Genomic DNA, 19317 nt, shown 5'->3' on the forward strand with positions numbered 1-19317 from the left:
TGTCTCTCACAGTTGAAAAATACCTACAATAAAAATGACAGACCTCTCCATTCTTTGTAGGTGGGAAAACTTGCGAAATCGGCAGTGTGTCAAAAAACACTTTTTCCTACTGTGTATGCTGTTACTGCAATATATCACAGATCAATAAATTCAGTCACACTGAGTGACTATACAGCTACATAACTGTATATCACGTGAATCTTAGATTTCTAATCACAGACTGAAAATCCCATTTTCAATCTGGTACATCATCAGTAAAGTAATTCACTAAAATCATATTAGGCCTTTTTCTATCTCTATCCTTTGTGCTCTGATTGCCTTTCCTTACACAGTACAGGCATAAAATGGCCAGCCCCTATCTTTTATACTGGATATCATGGGTTAGATCTTGTGATCTGATTTCTGCAGGGCATTATGTGAAGTGCGTTCAGCCACGCCTGATGTTATTAGCACGTTCACTGAGTCTTGAGTCGTGTATGAGATGGTGCCGGGAATTTTTTTTGCTGGTCCTTCTGAGTCGAATCACAGATTGTTTGCATTCACATAGAACAGAAAATTTGATTCAAATACTATCCTCCGCCGATCGATTCACTCATCTCTAATAGAGATCTTAAGTAGGTTGGAAGATGAGATAGAACAGAAGTAGACAGATGGAGATATCATTAGAACACTATCCCAAGGAGAGACTGAGATCATATAACAGCTTAGCACTATAAAGCCACAAAAACGTAGGGCTCGATTCATCAAAATCAGCGTTTTTCTCGCTGGTCTTCATGAGGAGATGTGCTGGAGTCAAATGCTCCTGATTCATGAAGAGGGGTACACCTCTTCATGAATCAGGAGCATCAGATGAGTGGCGTGCACCTCTGTGCCCAATTCACCACAAATCCTACTTTAGTTCCTGCTAGAGTTAGATATGCGGCGTAGCATATGCCACCGCTTGTTATAAATTTGACGAGTAGCGGTCGCCATGCCCTGTTCCACCCACTTTGTTGGAGCTGGGTTAAAAATCGATTCAAAATTGTGCGACTTTTAAAAATCTTTTTACGCCAGCGTACAAGGTTTGATGAATCGGGCCCTTAATATTGAAATAAATCTGTAATGCTTTATTTTGCTTTTAGATTTTAGCACCACTCTCATTTGTAAGCCTGTGAAAGCCTATTATTAAATGTAGTGGCATGTCTGGGCAAACCAGTTCATTTTGCTCCAAATAGTGAAGTTGATGCATGAAGATAATGTCTAGTGACAGAACCAGAATGAGTGAAACAAGTTGGTCATTATCCTGAGGTGAGCTTAAAGACAAGTTATTTCCTTTAAGCAGTTGCATATGAATGTAGGGTGTGTCCCAAAGGTTCTTACGGTAATTTGCTCCAAGGAGAACATAAGAAGTGCTGGGTGTAACAAGGGACCCCAGAGAAGCAGACAAGTCTGAGGACGGAAACTATATACATTTCTGAAGACAATATAAAGGGGTGAGAAACAATATGTTTTTTTTAAGTTCTTTAAGTTTTTCATGGGACTCCTAGGTCCAAGACAACCTTTAGTCTCCATTCTGTCTAGTAGGTGTCAATGGGTGCTGTTATTTGATCTGTAAACAGCGTGCTCTGCCAAAATCATTATTCTGTCTGTTAAGCCATGACATTTGCTTGTTGTTTGTTGCTCCTTGTAGAAGATAGTTTTCAATTATGAATGTACATAATGCTGCGTTCACACATCCCTGCATAATCACTTAATCTCGCAGGGAAATGGCTGTGTCACCTGAAAAGCCACGAGTCCATTACAATCGTCTTCTTCAAATGAAACAGCTGTTTTCCAGCGAAATTAAGCTATTGTGCAGGGGGGATACAGTGTAATGATCCCAGAAGCATTGGGCTTTTGCAGTTAAAAGCCACAGCATGACCACGGCGTGTGAACTTAGCCTAATACAGATTAATTACACTGGTCAAAAAAGTAAAAGGAACACTTAAACAACAGAATATAACTCCAAGTAAATCAAACTTCTGTGAAATCAAACTGTCCACTTAGGAAGCAACACTGATTGACAATCAATTTCACATGCTGTAGTGCAAATGGAATAGACAATAGATGGAAATTAATGGCAATTATCAAGACCCCCTCAATAAAGGAGTGGTTCTGCAGGTGGGGACCACAGACCACATCTCAGTACCAATGCTTTCTGGCTTATGTTTTGGTCACTTTTGAATGTTGGTTGTGCTTTCAAACTCGTGGTAGCATGAGATGGATTCTACAACCCACAGAAGTTGCTCAGGTAGTGCAGCTCATCCAGGATGGCACATCAATGCAAGCTGTGGCAAGAAGGTTTGCTATGTCTGTCAGCGTAGTGTCCAGAGGCTGGAGGCGCTACCTGGAGACAGGCCAGTACACCAGGAGATGTGGAGGGGGCAACAACCCAGCAGCAGGACCGCTACCTCTGCCTTTGTGCAAGGAGGAACAGGAGGGGCACTGCCAGAGCCCTGCAAAATGACCTCCAGGAGGCCACAAATGTGCATGTGTCTGCACAAACGGTTAGAAACCGACTCCATGAGGGTGGTATGAGGGTCCAATGTCCACAGATGGGGGTTGTGCTCACAGCCCAACAACATGCAGGACGCTTGGCATTTGCCACAGAACACCAGGATTGGCAAAGTCGCCACTGGTGCCCTGTGCTCTTCACAGATGAAAGCAGGTTCACACTGAGCACATGTGACAGATGTGACAGAGTCTGGAGATGCCGTGGAGAGCGATCTGCTGCCTGCAACATCCTTCAGACCGGTTTGGCAGTGGATCAGTAATGGTGTGGGGAGGCATTTCTTTGGAGGGCCGCACAGCCCTCCATGTGCTCGCCAGAGGTAGCCTGACTGCCATTAGGTACCGAGATGAGATCCTCAGACCCCTTCTGAGACCATATGCTGGTGCGATTGGCCCTGGGTTCCTCCTAATGCAGGACAATGCCAGACCTCATGTGGCTGGAGTGTGTCAGCAGTTCCTGCAAGATGAAGGCATTGAAGCTATGGACTGGCCCGTCCGTTCCTCAGACCTGAATACGATTGAGCACATCTGGGACATCATGTCTCACTCCATCCACCACCGTCACGTTGCACCACAGACTGTCCAGGAGTTTGCAGATGCTTTAGTCCAGGTCTGGGAGGAGATCCCACAGGAGACCATCCGCAACCTCATCAGGAGCAAGCCCAGGTGTTGTAGGGAGGCCATACAGGCATGTGGAGGCCACACAATACTGAGCCTCATTTTGACTTGTTTTAAGGACATTACATCAAAGTTGGATCAGCCTATAATGTGTTTTTCCACTTTAATTTTGGAGGTGACTCCAAATCCAGGCCTCCATTGGTTAATAAATTTGACTTCCATTGATGATTTTTGTGTGATTTTGTTGTCATCACATTCAACTTTGTACAGAGCAAAGTATTCAATGAGAATATTTCATTCATTCAGATCTGGGATGTGTTATTTGAGTGTTCCCTTTATTTTTTTGAGCAGTGTAGTTAGAGAAAACAATTCAATATATAAACTAGTACTATTAAAGCAAACCTGTCATCTGGATTTTGCTAAGTAAATTACAGTAATTGTCAAGTTGGCGCTGTTACACTGATTAAAATACTACCAGATTTCTTCAATCCAGGTATCATTTTAATCAGTGTAATAACGCTGTAGCTTACTTATCAAAATCCACATGACAGGTTTCCTTTAAAAAAATAAATCTTTTATTATCAGAAGAACTATTCCATTTCCAAAAGATGCAACATGCTACAACTAAAATATTTTAGCTGATTGAGCACAATTCAATGACTGCTAAAAGTAGAGATATAAAATTTCCTTTGAAGCATAAAATAAGTGTATTCATAAGCTGAAGCTGTTTCATGTAGAATATACTGAGACTCGGCAGTGTGAGTTAGGGGACGGCAGATTTATTCCACTGATGCCTGGCTGCCCTTCTTGGTTGGCAGACTAACTGTCATAAAATATAAATATTTACTGTATATTAGTTCAATCTTTAAAATTTAAATTCACTTTAACTCATTCTGTTCTTAGTACTACTTTGCCATTGTACGCTGTGATTGCAACATCTCTGTTTCAACACACAAAATAATAGAAGCAGATCATGCAGCCGCTATGGGGCCCATGAGGCGGGGTGGGCATGGTGCCACCTGGCATTACACTTTCAACTGTATCGGCATCCTGGGGGCCATTACACTGTTTGGTGGGCTCTGTGAGATCCATTATGCTATGTGGGGGCCATTATACTGTTGCAGGGCTATATGGGGCCCATTAGACTGTTTGGGGGAATAATAGGGTCCATTGCACTGTATGCGAGCCATTATACAATGTGGAGGGTTGTGTAGGGGCCATTTTACTGTGTTGGGGTCACTGTGGGGGTATTATAGTTTGCAGGGTTGGAGTAATGTAGGGTTATCAAACTATGCGTCTGGAGGTATTCACTGTGGGAGTATCATACTGTGTTCGGGGGCACTTTTGTTGGCAACATACTTTATGGGGGCCATGAAAGGGGTATCTTAACATTAAGTGGCTTCAATATGAGAAAAATTACTTTATAAGGTCTGCAAAGTTGTGAGACATTCTCTTCTGCGACCCAGCCGAATATTATTTTTTTTCTTTTCTTGCTGAAGGGGTGGGGGGTGGCAAATGGGACTTCTGCTATGGGGCCCCATAATTTCTATGTACACCCTTGGTACAAAGTACTCCACTCTCATTATCTGGTACATAAGATATCTATAGCATTACTTATGACTGGGATTTGTCTTCTCTGGGTTCTTATTACCCATTTCTCAATTCTTCTTTGTCTGCACGAGTATGATTCTACATGAAATTGTCTCCTCTGGACCCCATCTCACTAGGGCCTTTTGTTGGTGTTTTTACAGTACACTATTGGTGAGGCACTCTCCAAGGGTACCTGTGAGATCCTTTTCGGTGTTGGATTCTGTACTCCTTTTCCTGATCCGCCAGGTGATCTACATGCCCAGTATGCACATGGGGCATCTTTCTCTTTGACAATGACCTCCTGGTACATCCCCTATTAGGGGTGAGACCCACAACACTTATTCAAAATCTACTAATCTCCACCTATGGTATAGTTTCTTGGCTTTGTTCACATTAGAGAGAGCTCATCGTATCCCTACCCAGCCATTGCCCCAAAAGGTTCTGCCTCACACCTTCATTGCAAAATTCTTGAAAATTGGGGACAGAGACATAATTCTTCATTTTGTCGCAATAAAAAGGCCCTATCCAGTTTGAGAATGCCCAGATCCATGTGAACCCAAACTTCTTGGTTGACTTACAGTTCAAGAAAACTAAATTTACTTCTGACAAGAAACTACTTAAGAAACTCAACCTTAAATACACAAGGTTGTATCCATTTTACTTTAATTTCATTGCTGACAATTGATCCTACTTCTTTGAAACTCCACAGGAGGTGCATGATTGGCTGGAGTTGAGGTGTCTGGGTAGAGTCTCACCTCGCCAGTGACTTTGAGTCCGGTTGGTACTCTTCCATTTAGGGGGTCTTTAACCCCTCAAGCTTTTCCTTGACCATACCCTGGCAGACACTATATTTTGTTATAAAACAAGTTATGCTTGGATGCAACTGTGTTATGATTGACCTCTTTTTTTCACCATTACAGGTGGACTTTAGCAGCATGAACTTATTTCAGGATTATCATTAATATTTTTGTTTTGTTGTACTCCGTTTTGTTATATGTTTAGGATGAGGGTCTCGCAGTGTTTGTGGAGTGAGAAAGGGTGGGTTGGGAACTGTGTTCTTATCTCTATTAATACTGCTGTGTGTTTTGCTCCATTTATGGATATACTGTATATAAAGGTGTTGTTTTGGATGTAATCCCTATCTTATCTGTACCTGCACTTGTCTATCCCCAAGAGTAATGCATTAATATCTACTCAAGCGGTCCTGGGTGGGTTACATTTCTATTTTCTGGAATTTTTGGAGACTGTGAGTGAAGACCAGTTTCTCTTGAAATGCAGAAACTGTCCTTTTGGGATTTGTCTTTTGAGGCCACTAGGGTGATAGCAGTCCTATAGGAGTTAGCAGTGGTTGTTTTAGGATAAGTTATGGTAGGTAATATACCAGTCTGATCCCTCTGTATGTTGATGTCCAAAAAGGAATTTTCCGTCATTTAAGATGTGTGCTCCAGCAGTGAAGGGCACACCACAGGGAACCTTCTTCTTTTATGATCCCTAAGGAGGTGACATCATTATGTCATCACTTCTGCTTCCATTGTCCATCATTAAAGATGTGCCCTCAAGTAGTGATGCCCACTACATAAAAAAAAATACTGTATACCATTGTAGGCTTTGAAATAGGTCTCCTGATGAACCTGCACATGTTCAAGAGCAAATGCATCAGGACGTGACACACTCTAGCAAAGAGATACGTATATTGTTTACTTGTGTCTTTTATTTCTCTTGGTCTTGTAAGAACAGAGCAATACCTATTATTGGATTTCTCTTCTTTCTACGTCTGTTTTATAATCAGCATGCATAAGGGTTTCATTGTGATAAGATGTTGTTGAATGGGAACATCATATCAAATAACATTAGGGTGCCAACCTCCATTGTCATGTATGGAACCAATGTAGGGAATACTAGGGAAAGATTGTTCTTCCCTTTGTGTTCATTACTATATTATTATTAGTGTTGAGCCACCCCCGTAGTGTTCGAGTTCGGTTCGGTTCGTCGAACACCCGTGTGTTCGCCGAACTGTTCGTCGAACTGTTCGTCGAACACCTTCGAACACCGTTAAAACCAATGGCAGGCAAACAAAAACACATAGAAACACATAGAAAACACCTTCAAAGGTGTCCAAAAGCTGACAAACTGCTCAGAAGACATAACTAACACATGGAAAAGTGACAAGTACATATAGTCATGCGAAAAGAAAAGAGGTGGAGGAGTAAAAGGAGGGGGAGACACAGATATAGGCATGTCATGCCCTTCTAAAATCCAAAAAGTGAGAAGCCGACACGGCCAGTCCGCTCTTGCCCGTGCCACCTCCGTGTCGCCGGGTTTGTGCCAGAGCCGCGGTGAACCCTGACGGCCAGCCCCCCTCTCCCAATACTGGTGCCTGTCCGCTGGTGGGTCGAGCGAGCCCCCCTGTGGTGGAGGCAGCTCTAAGCTTTTTAATTTAAATTGTCTCTCTAATTTGAATGAATACACTTTAAATCCATTTACAAGGATCTATTGGAGGGCAAGTCTCATGCCAGCAGCCGCGGTAATTCCAGCTCCAGTAGCGTCCACTAAAGCTGCTGCAGTTAAAAAGCTTTTATAAGGATCGAGCTCGGCTGTCCACCGCAAGGCATCCTACTGCCAGTCCCAGCCCCTATGCCTTGGGGTGCCTCCTGATGCTCTTCACTAAGTATCCCATGGTCCCGAAGCATTTCCTTTGAAAAAATTAAGTGTCTAAACTACAGGTGGTGTAGCTTGCTTAACAGCCGGGATAATCCGCTGACTAGCAGACACTGCTACTAGGCACAAAGTATTTCCTGGGCTAGATGCAGTTAAAAATTTGTAATTAGATACTCTCGTTGGATGCTGAGAAAGCATTCCATAGAGTCTCCTGGCACGCCATATATGATTCTCTTAAAAAGCTTGGGGTAGGGGTCTAGGGGACCCTTTTATAGCCAAAATCACGGCCCTGTATCGCAATACATCACCTAGGCTGAAGATAAATGGAACTGTAGCACCCTGAGGGCTCGGTTGCTACAGACGTATTGCACCTCACCCAGAGGTGTGATATCTCACTCTCAGGTAAGGATGGAGTGTGGATCAGGACCCGACACCTGCATGCATTACACCACATTGCCGTGGGGCAGGGCGACCAATATGCCCCTGAGATGGGCACGACAGTCCCTGTCCCTGGCTGGAGTGGGGGGAGGGAACACTGAGGAAGGGGAACCCTGTAGTGCAGGAGCAGGGAGGAAGCAGTTCCTGGGTGCATTGAGAAGGGAGTATAAAAGGTGGGCACCATCTTAGTTTAGTGCAGAGAAGTCTGAGCAGAAGTGGCAGGGAGCAGGGGCTCTGCATGAGCTCTGCTCCGGAGGCGGGCCTAGTAACAGAGGCCCAGGCCTGGAAGAGGGAGAAGGAAGGAAGAGGAGCGGAGAAGGCTCCAGGAACGAGGAATGAAGGGATCCCAGGGGTGCGGACGGGCGAGTCGCCACCGCACGCCCGAATCCACCTGCGTGGAGGGGTCAGGCCAAAGGGGGAGACCGGTCCCCGAACTAGTGGAGGCAGGAAACGACCCTCAGCTAGAAACCGGAGGCTCTGACATTTTATGTGGCGCAGCCCCTCGCTACACCCGCTAGGAAGGCACCACATAGGGTCAGGGAAACTGGCGCCAAGTTTACCAAGAGGAGGCCCGAGGCAGCCGGACAGAAGTGTTGGTAAGAAAGGCCAGACAAAGGACACACAAAGGGGGTCCTGTGAAGTGCTCCAAAGTTATCTGGGAGTTGTCTGAGCCCCTCACCTGGTGAGCACAGTACGACGTGGGCAGCCGTTACCTGCAGACGTGGTCTGGATAATAAGAACTGTGAGTAAAGGCCCTGGACTGCATCACTGACTCCGTGTCGTTACTGCTGCTGCCCTGCACCATCACCCCCATCCTCCGCATACACTGCCCTGAGGCTATACTCCTCCCGTGGGGAGTTATGCTACGCTCTGCTGCACCCACAACACCAGCCTCAGCGGTCTGCCCTGTAGCGGCGGTTCACTCTGACCGCAATCCACGGGTGGCGTAGTCGGACATTTAAACATCAAAACCACATAAATAGTTCCGCCACTGGTTTGACCGCCCTGAGCCACGGAACCGGGTCGCCGCCACGAAGACTACAACCACCAGCATCCACCAAAAAGGGTCCGGCTCCGGGTGTCCCAAGGCCCAGGGGGTGCGTCAGAACATTTTCATCACCTTTCACAATCACCAATGGGACAAGGCAGGGATGTCCTCTGTCCCCTCTCTTATACATCCTAGTGACGGAGCACCTGCTCTCATCAATTCGCCATAACCCTAATATTAGGTGGATTGAGGTGGGAGGCACCGAGTACAAGTGCTCTCTATTTGCTGATGATGTCCTAGTATATATCACTCAATCACATATATCCATCCCTGCTGTTATGGCTGAAATAGATCACTTTGTTACATGGTAAAATTTTAAAATCAATGCAGCGAAGTCTGAGGCCCTCGATGTCTCCCTCCCCAAATCCATATAGGATTCCATCCAGTCCAACTTTCCCTTTGCCTGGCCCTCACAGGGTATCAAATACTTAGGAATTCCTATTCATAGAGACCTCTCCCATCTATGTTATCTTAATTTTGGGCCCTTTATTGAACAATTCCATACAGACCACGGTTGGCAAGTTAGAACTGTAAGATTCACTACGTGAACCACTGGTGTTTTGTGGAAAAGCACATGTACACTGCGTTCCAAATTATTATGCAAAAAGTGTTTAGGAGTGATAAGGGAAGAATTTGTTTGTTTGTCAGTTAAACTCATTGATGGTGATGTGTGTCAGGGCTCTTTATATCACTGTAAGCAATTGCAGACACCTGTGCTAATTAGTTTGGCAGGTGTGTCCAATGAAAGGCAAGACTACTTAAGAAGGCTCTCTCACATTATTAAGCAGCCAACATTTTCTGCCAAAATGGGAAAGAAAAAGGATGTGTCGGCTGCTGAGAAGCAACAAATTGTGGAGTGTTTAGGTCAAGGCATGACTACAATCAACATTGTGCGATGATCAGGATGAAGTGTCTTGGCAATCAAGAAGTATGTAGCTGATTCACAGTACACACGTGTGCGTGCTGATAAGGGCAAATTGAGGACTCTTTCCTACAGGCAATTACGTCAGGTTGAAAGAGCAGCGGCAAAAAAGCCTTGTCATAGCAGCAGACAAGTTTTTGAAGCTGCTTGTGCCTCCAACGTCCCCCGAACCACAAGATGCAGGGTCCTTCAGAGGTTTGCAGCTGTGCATACGCCATCCTGTCGACCTCCTCTATCCACTTCACACAAGCAGAAACGGCTCCAGTGGGCCAAACATTACATGAAGACTGATTTTAAAACTGTTTTGTTCACGGATGAGTGCCGTGCAGCGCTCGATGGTCCAGATGGATGGAGTGGAGGATGGCTGGTTGATGGACACCCCACGCAAACATGGCTACAGCGCCAACAAGGAGGAGGTGGAGTAATGTTTTGGGCTGGAATCATGGGGAGAGAGATTGTCGGCCCCTTTAGGATCCCTGAAGGCGCTAAAGATGAACTCCATAATGTATGTGGATTTTCTCAAACAGCACTTCCTGCCATGGTTCAAGAAGAAGAACCGTGTATTTCACAGCAAGATCATTTTTCTGCATGATAATGCACCATCTCATGCTGCACATAAAACATCTGCATCTCTGGCTGATATGGGCATAAAAGGGGGCAAACTTATGGTGTGACCCCCATGCTCCCCTGACCTCTACCCCATTCAGAACCTTTGGAGCATCATTAAAAGGAGTGTCTATGATGGCGGGAGGCAGTTCACATCTAAGCAACAGCTCTGGGAGGGTATTCTGTCCTCATGCAAAACAATTGAAGCAGAAACCATCCAAAACCTGACAAATTCAATGGACGAGAGAGTTCAGAAGCTCCTTTCGAACAAGGGGTCCTATGTGAAAATGTAACATCACCTAGAATAAAGTTTTGAATTGAAAACTGTTTGATTTCAGTTTCTAACAACCTGCTAATGCTTATAATTTCAAAAATGACCATTTTTTTGGTCTTTATTAAAATGAAAAGGTTGATCGAAAAGTTTGGGGGATCTAAGAGTGTGGCAACCCAGTAGTCATGATTACTTCGAATTCTGACAATATGAGGGTCATGCTGCAGGTAGTGCAGCAAGAAGGCACTTATGTGTCTTGCGCATCTCGGAGCCCCAAAATTATTTTCCGGGCTAGATGCAGCTAAAAATTATTTTTAATTTTAAATCTGGTGGAGCTTATTATAGATGGCCTAATAGGATCAGTGCTGCACACTGCTACAAAGCCCAAATTATTTTCCAGTCAAGATACAGATAAACATGATTAGTAATTTGAAAGCTTAAAACGGTTGGTAGGGTGATTTTAACCAATCATCAAGCTTTTACTCTCCCCAGGATGACACAGGGGTAGAAAAGTCGTTTCGGATCCATGATTTGTTCATCTTTATGAACGTGAGTCTGTCTACATTATCAGTGGAGAGCCGCGTGCGCTTATCTGTCAGCACACCACCAGCAGCGCTGAACACACGCTCAGACAGAACGCTGGCTGCGGGGCATGACAAGATCTCCAAGGCGTAAGTGGCTAGCTCCGGCCATTTATCCAGATTGGAAGCCCAAAAAGAGCAAGGGTCCAGTGACACAGTCGTGGCTTCAATGTTTACTTGGAGATACTCCTGTACCATCGTCTCTAGGCGTTGACTATGTGTCAGACTTCTTGTCTTCTGTGGCCTTGCAAAGGATGGGCTAAAAAAGTGGTGAAATGATTCCGCAAAATTGATGTTACCAGCAGATACTGTGGTTCTGTTACGGCTTGAGTGCTGAACACTTGACGGTCCCACGGTTGACAAGTTGGAACTGTGAGATTCACTACGTGCACCACTGGTGTTTTGTGGAAAAGCACATGTAAGATTCTGCAACAGTCTCTGCTGATACTCCTGCATGCGTGCATCCCTTTCTATGGCAGGAATAATTTCGGCAAATTTACTTTTGTACCGGGGATCTAACAGTGTGGCAACCCAGAAGTCAGGATTATTTCTAATTCTCACAATTCGAGGGTCATGTTGCAGGTAGTGCAGCAAGAAGGCACTCATGTGTGTTGCGCATCCAGGAGCACCAAGTCCCTGTTGTGTTGGTGGCGAGGTAACAATCATGCTTCCTTCCTCTGTCCTCTCCCCCCAACCTCGCACAACAGAAATGTGATCAAGGTCTCCCTCATCTGATGAGTCTTCCATCAGTTCGTCCTCCACTTCTTCCTGGGCTCCTGCACCTTCCTCACTAGTTTGGCTGCTACCATGCGCCCTGGTAAAACCATCTCCCCCACCCTCACATGCCTGCCGCCTTGGTGCTGCCGACCGTCTGGACCTTGCAGATGTTAGCCCTTCCGCATACAACTCCTCCTCCTCTACTTCCTCCACCTCCTCTTGTGCCACCACCTGACTCCGAATTCTGTTTAACATGTGCTCCAGCATGTAAATCACCGGAATAGTCATGCTGATAATGGCATCATCAGCACTAAACATCTTCGTCGCCATTTCAAAACTGTGCAGAAGGGTGCATAGGTCCCTGATCTGAGACCACTCCTCCAGCGTGATTTGCCCCACCTCTGGATCTCGTTGGCCCAGGCTATACATCAGAACGTATTGCACCAGGGCTTGTCGGTGCTGCCACAGTCGCTGCAACATGTGCAGAGTTGAATTCCACCGGGTAGGCACATCGCATTTTAGCCGGTGAAGTGGCAGGCCCAACGACTTCTGTAGAGATGTAAGTCGCTGAGCTGCGGGATGCGAACGGCGGAAGTGAGCACACAGCGACCGTGCCCTCTGCAGAAGGCCATCTAGTCTGGGATAGTGGGCTAAAAATTGCTGGACAACCAGGTTCAACACGTGAGCCATACAAGGCACGTGTGTGACATTGCCCCGGCGAAGAGCCGCACCCAGGTTTGCAGCATTGTCGCACACGGCCTTCCCTGGTTTCAGGACCAGTGGAGACAGCCATTCATGAAATTGGTTCTCCAGAGCTGACCACAACTCCTCAGCTGTGTGACTCACATTTCCCAGACATTTCAAAGTAAAAACCGCCTGATGATGTTGAGCCCTACTGCCAGCATAGTAAGGAGGTGTGCAGGATCCCTTCTGCGCAGTTAGAAAGCTTGTGGCATGACCAGACAGGCTTTGGGTGCAGGTGGAAGACCGAGAGGAGGTTGAGGAGGCAGAAGCAGTGGAGGAACTTTGACATAAAGAGGATTGACGCACAACTCGTGGGGACGGCAAGACTTGGACAGCAGCCCCTTGTCCTGCTGTCACCATAGTTACCCAGTGCCCAGTCAGCGACATGTAACGCCCCTGTCCATGCCTACTCGTCCAAGTGTCTGTGGTGAAATGCACCCTGTCACACACAGAGTTTCTCAAAGAAGCGGTGATGTTGTGTGCGACATGCTGGTGGAGCGCAGGCACACCTTTCTTTGAGAAGTAGTGCCGACTGGGCATCTGGTACTGGGGCACTGCGACGGACATAAGGTCTCGAAAATCCTCTGTGTCCACCAGGCGGAAAGGCAGCATTTCTGTAGCCAAGAGCTTGCAGATGGTGAAATTCAACCTCTTAGCTTTCTCATGGCTACTTGTCCACATCTGAGGGACCGAGGGCTGGCTATTGTGCTTAGACGGGGTTGATAAGGGTGTCCCCGGCAAACTGCCGGTCTGTGAGGAAGATGCAGGCGGACATGTTAGGTTGCCTTGATCCAAAGGTGGTGCTATCGATGTCGGACAGCGCTCAACACCAGCTGGTGTTACCACCTCCAAAGAAAATGATGACCTGCCAATCACGCTGGCTGTTGCGGGTAAAGAGGTGGCAGGTCTGCGCCCCAAAACAGGTGTGACTGCTGTCCCCCCAGTCACAGAGGATGAAGAGGCCGCGGATGCACAAGATATGGCAGACGGTGGTTGGCCCGGCCGGCTAGGCCGCATTGTAGCACACTGAGCTTCCCACTGCAACTTATGCTTCATGTCCATGTGCCGGTTCATGCATGAAGTACTCAAACTATGTATTTTTTGGCCTCTACTTAGCTTTTGCTGACAAATGTTACAGATAACACGAGTTGGGTCATCTTTATCGATCTGAAAAAATGCCCAGGCTATGCAAGGCTTAGCACCCATGCGACCTGAAGAGCCACCACGACTTGTGGTGAGAGGCAGAGTTGTGTTTGAGGATGCAGTTGTTGACGTGCTTCCAGTACTACGTCTCTGTCCAGGAAGGCGCAACCTGACCTCGTCGTCACTAGCATCTTCCTCCACCTCCTCTGCTGACCTCATCTCTTGGCTGACTGTGGGTTGACAGTAAGTGGGATCTCCAACCTCATCATCATCACCCTGTGTGTTATCACACCCGTCGTCCTCAGAGCCAACCTGTTCCTGCCCTGACAAAAAAGTAAAGTTGTCGCTCCAATCAGGTATTTGAGTCTTATCATCGTCTTCCTCATTGTCTCCACCAACAGGAGTTACAGTTTGGGAATGAGGGTCTACATTATGGTCAGAACCTTCTGCGTCTGGTCCTGGATCCGACTCATAAAGATTCTGGGCATCAGTGCAGATCATTTCCTCGTCTGGATTCACAGAAGCGCTGGAGTCGACCTCTGATTCCCAGGCTATAGTATGAGTAAACAGCTCTGCAGACTCAACCATCTGTTCTACCTCATACTCAGACGGGCAGCTGGAGATTTGGGAGCTGTGAGGAAGCAAGTGCGATTTGGGTGACACCTTTGAGGACTGGAGTATTTGTGATGTTGAAGTTGATGTGGAGGAGAGCCCACTTAAAGGAGCACTTGATATCCGTTGAAGCACCTGCTGTTTTTGTGCCTCATATGGAATTTGTAGCGATTGGCGTGGCCGTAAGAAAGGGATCTTATCACATTGTCCGCTAAAAGAAGTAGACATTTTAGTTTGGCTGGAAGATGGTCTTTCTTCTGCAGATGTTACTGTTGCTTTAACACCTACCCCACGGACACAACCTTTTTTCCCGTTCCCAACACGCCTATTCCCCTTTCCACCAGCAGCAGGCCTTTTTCCACTCATTTTGGTGGTTAACTAATTCACAACTCTGGAGTTGTTTGCACAAAAAAACAATGGATGGTAACCGAGCAGAGCTGAGTGGCCAAACTGTGGTATTAGGCCAAAACTATTGGCTGGGTTAGATGCAGAAAAAAATTATATTCAATTTGCAACCTGATGGAGGTCAGTATAGATGGACTAATACAACAAGTCCCACACACAGCTAGAAGCCCAATATTTTTTCAGAGGTAGATGCAGAAAAAAATATATTCAGTTTGCAACCTGATGGAGGTCAGTATAGATGGACTAATACAACAAGTCCCACACACAGCTAGAAGCCCAATAATTTTTCAGAGGTAGATGCAGAAAAAAATATATTCAGTTTGCAACCTGATGGAGGTCAGTATAGATGGACTAATACAACAAGTCCCACACACAGCTAGAAGCCCAAATATTTTTTCAGAGGTACTGTAGATGCAGATAAAAATTATTTTTAATTTGCAACCTGATGGAGGTCAGTGTAGATGGACTAATAGAGAAAGTCCGACACACTACTAGAAGGCCAAATATTTTTTCAGAGCTAGATGCAGAAAAAAATTATATTCAGTTTGCAACCTGATGGAGGTCAGTATAGATGGATTAATAGAACAAGACCCACACACAGCTAGAAGCCCAATATTTTTTCAGAGGTAGATGCAGAAAAAAATATATTCAGTTTGCAACCTGATGGAGGTCAGTATAGATGGACTAACAGAGAAAGTCCCACACACTACTAGAAGGCCAAATATTTTTTCAGAGCTAGATGCAGAAAAAAATTATATTCAGTTTGCAACCTGATGGAGGTCTGTATAGATGGATTAATAGAACAAGACCCACACACAGCTAGAAGCCCAATATTTTTTCAGAGGTAGATGCAGAAAAAAATATATTCAGTTTGCAACCTGATGGAGGTCTGTATAGATGGACTAATACAACAAGTCCCACACACAGCTAGAAGCCCAATATTTTTCAGAGGTAGATGCAGAAAAAAATATATTCAGTTTGCAACCTGATGGAGGTCAGTATAGGTGGACTAATAGAACAAGTCCCACACACTGCTAGAAGCCCAATATTTTTTCAGAGCTAGATGCAGAAAAAAATTAGATTCAGTTTGCAACCTGATGGAGGTCAGTATAGATGGACTAATAGAATGATGCTATGCCCAAAAGATTTTACTTCACTAGGTGCAGTAAAAAAATTGGTATTCTATACACAGGTGGTATATCTTGCAACACAGATAGGCTACTCCACTGACTAACACACTCTGCAATAGGCCAAAAAGGATTAGCTTTGCTAGATTCAGCCAAATGCTGTGAAAAAAACTTGCACAGCACTGGCACAGACCTGCTTGGCAAAAACTGATAGGAACTGATGTAACCTAGTCCTGAAAAGGACTCCAATTACAATTAGTCTTTACTCCCACAACCTATCTATTTAAGAGCACAGACCTGCCTGATAAAAGTCGTAGGAAATGCTGTAACCTAGTCCTTAAAAGGACTGCAATCACAACTATTCCCTATTCCCAAGCTATCTGTATATTTGTGCGAAAATTGGCTTGAAATTAACAAGGTATAGCGCACACAGCAACAGCGGTGCCGTCTAACACGCAGCTGCAGCAGTGAGAAAATGGTGGCGACGGGGAAAATGGCTTGGTCTTATAGGGCAAGCACATGTGACATACACTGCCAATGACACATGCCCTTGCTTGTGTGAAAAAAAGCACTTCGCTCCGTGTGTGCGCTGCTGATAGGCTGACAGATTGCACCTCCCCACTGTAAATGCGGGAAAGAGAAAAAAAAATGGAGATCTTCATTGTTCCTGCAGAGATCCATCCCCTGCCCCTCCCCCCACCCCGCTGTACACTCAAACTGCGTATTAACATTAATTTTCATCATTACTGAGAAAAAATCCAGTTATGATTTTGGTGCACGAATAGTTATCGAACATAACCTCGAACAGCCGAATTTTTCTCAAATTGTTCGTGTTCGCCGAACGGCTCGAACACCGCCCAAAACAGCTCAAATTTGAGATTGGCGAACAGTTCGAGTAGAACAACGCTCATCTCTAATTATTATTAGATAATAAACCACTTGCAATTTTTCCAATTGAGATACACACTGTTTCTCTGATTTACTATATTGGTTACATATTTGCATGTTCACTTGTACCCCTATTAGTTATACGTCAGCTGCAGAGGCATAGGGAATTTACATCCAGCACGTATAGGACAGTGTGGGTAGTTTTTCAAACATGCTGTACTATGAAACTATGTATCTATAGATTATCCTCTCTGCAAATTTTATAGAGAGGATAGATAACAGTATCTCTTGTATGGCGATTATCTTCTGTGTACTTGGATATTTTATATATACAATTGAATACTTTTTGTGTCCTGAATCGGGTCTGCCGTGTGTAGAGGGTTGTTGCGGGTTTTATTGCCTCATTTATCTTCCGCACTGATTCCTGTATCTGTCTGATCATTTATGTATGAATTAATACATTTTGATATATACTATTTTTGCAATACTATGGACAATAATAATGTTGAAGACCATAAAGCAGTAATTTCTTGTATCGCAACTTTAAGATGGTTAAGTAGAGCATGGAAGCACTGTAATGAGAAGTAGGCGGGTAAAAAAGGGTATGTTTTTACATTCTAAGACAATTCTATAAATAAATGTCACTTGGTACTATGACCTACTCTATAAAATCTTCATTTAATTAAATTTTAAACAAAAGTATACCAATGTGTTTTAGGTTCTTTTTCTTAGATTTTGCCTTTTCTATATATTTTAGGTCTTTCTTTTAGTTTAAAGAAACAAAAATGGAGAGAGATGCAATTGAGGAAGCTCTGAAGAAATTAATGTTTGAACATAAAGGTATATATTTCGAAACTCGGCTTACATCACATCAAATTGTAGATGCTATAGAACATATGGAAGTTAGAGAAAGTGACGTGTTTCTTGTCACCTACCCAAAATCTGGTAAGTTCCACTAATGAATATTACTACATACTAATATGAATACTACTATATACAAATGAATATAGTAATAAAACCTTTGCTGCAAAAAAAAAGAAAACATTTTTTACTGTATATATATATTTTTAATAATCATGGCAGTAAAAGTGCATCATCATAGTAAAGAGAAACACTACCTACATTTGTCTTTGCAATCTAATACACTTTTGGAACACATCATCAAGGTGTTTTCATCAGAATTATGTTCTAAAGCATCTTGAAATGGTACTAAACATCTTGTTTATGGTACTAAAGTGGCATAAATCAAGCTAGAAATATTGCGCCAGCCCCTTACTTGACTAATGTTTCTGGCAAAGTTGCAAGATGCACCTAATCTATAATATAACAGGGGATGCGTTTCTCTGTCTGAAACCTTTATAGACTGCGCATGCATACGCGCAATCTGGCTCCAGACAGAAGACCGCATCCAGCCGTTACAGGTAAGAGGAGGAGTATGGCGCCAGAGATCGCAGTATGCGTAGGCACTGACCGCATACCGCGATCTCCGGCGCCATACTTACATACTTACCTGACCGGGAGGAGCATTGCCGCGGTGCCTCTCTTCGCCGGAGACTGGGGCAGGAGTGAGGCGTCGGATCGGCGCATGCGCATAGCGCTATCCGGCGGCATTTTACTGAAGACACATTTACAGTGTGTCTTCAGCAAAATGGCGCCGGACAGAACGGTGCTCTGGCGCCACACTCCTCTTGCGGCCTCCGGCAGAACAGGGCACAGCAGCGTTGGAGCACAGGTAAGAAAGGTGAGTATAAGTCTTTATTTTTTTTTATGTGTGTACAGTGTGAAAGGGATGAGGGGGCCACACATACCAGGATTGGGGGGATGAGGGGTACCACACATACCAGGATTAGAGTGAGGGGACCACGCATACCAGTATTGGGGTGAGGGGACCACGCATACCAGGATTGGGGCGAGGGGAGCATGCATACCAGAATTGGGGGATGAGGGGTACCATGCATGCCAGGATAGGGATGAGGGAGCCATGCATACCAGGATTGGGGATGAGGGGTGCCATGCCTTCCAGGATTAGGGATGAGGGTTGCCAGACATACCGGGTTAGGGATGAGGAGTACCATGCATACCAGGATTGGGGGTGAGGGGTGCCATGCATACCAGGATTGGGGGAGAGGGGTGCCACGCATACCAGGATGGGGGTGAGGGGTGCCACGCATACCAGGATTGGGGGTGAGGGGTGCCACGCATACCAAGATTGGGGCTGAGGGGTGCCATGCCTTCCAGGAATGGGATTGAGGGTTGCCATGCATACCAGGATTGGGGGTGAGGGGTACCATGCATACCAGGATTGGGGGTGAGGGGTACCATGCCTACCAGGATTGGGGGTGAGGGGTGCAATGCATACCAGGATTGGGGGTGAGGGGTGCCATGCATACCAGGATAAGATGGTGGGGACAGGATTGGGG

General features: G+C 45.3%; 1 protein-coding gene across 3 annotated transcripts in view; it reads left to right on the top strand.

Annotated features, from left to right (window-relative positions):
* Positions 1-19317, top strand: part of LOC141259632 (amine sulfotransferase-like) — a 209187-nt gene that overhangs the window by 27285 nt on the left and 162585 nt on the right. For 2 of the 3 annotated variants that reach the window (XM_073675893.1, XM_073675890.1), the window contains exon 2: positions 17655-17842. In XM_073675893.1, the coding sequence (XP_073531994.1) occupies positions 17683-17842 (160 nt within the window). In that variant the 5' untranslated portion in view covers positions 17655-17682. Of the gene's footprint in view, positions 1-1299; positions 1473-17654; positions 17843-19317 lie in introns of those variants that run through there. The other variant, XM_073675892.1, reaches the window with a different exon arrangement.

Source organism: Phyllobates terribilis, unplaced genomic scaffold (genome assembly GCF_046119375.1).
Source record: "Phyllobates terribilis strain yellow unplaced genomic scaffold, ASM4611937v1 Scaffold_3__8_contigs__length_932513732, whole genome shotgun sequence".
NCBI classification, from domain to species: domain Eukaryota; kingdom Metazoa; phylum Chordata; class Amphibia; order Anura; family Dendrobatidae; genus Phyllobates; species Phyllobates terribilis.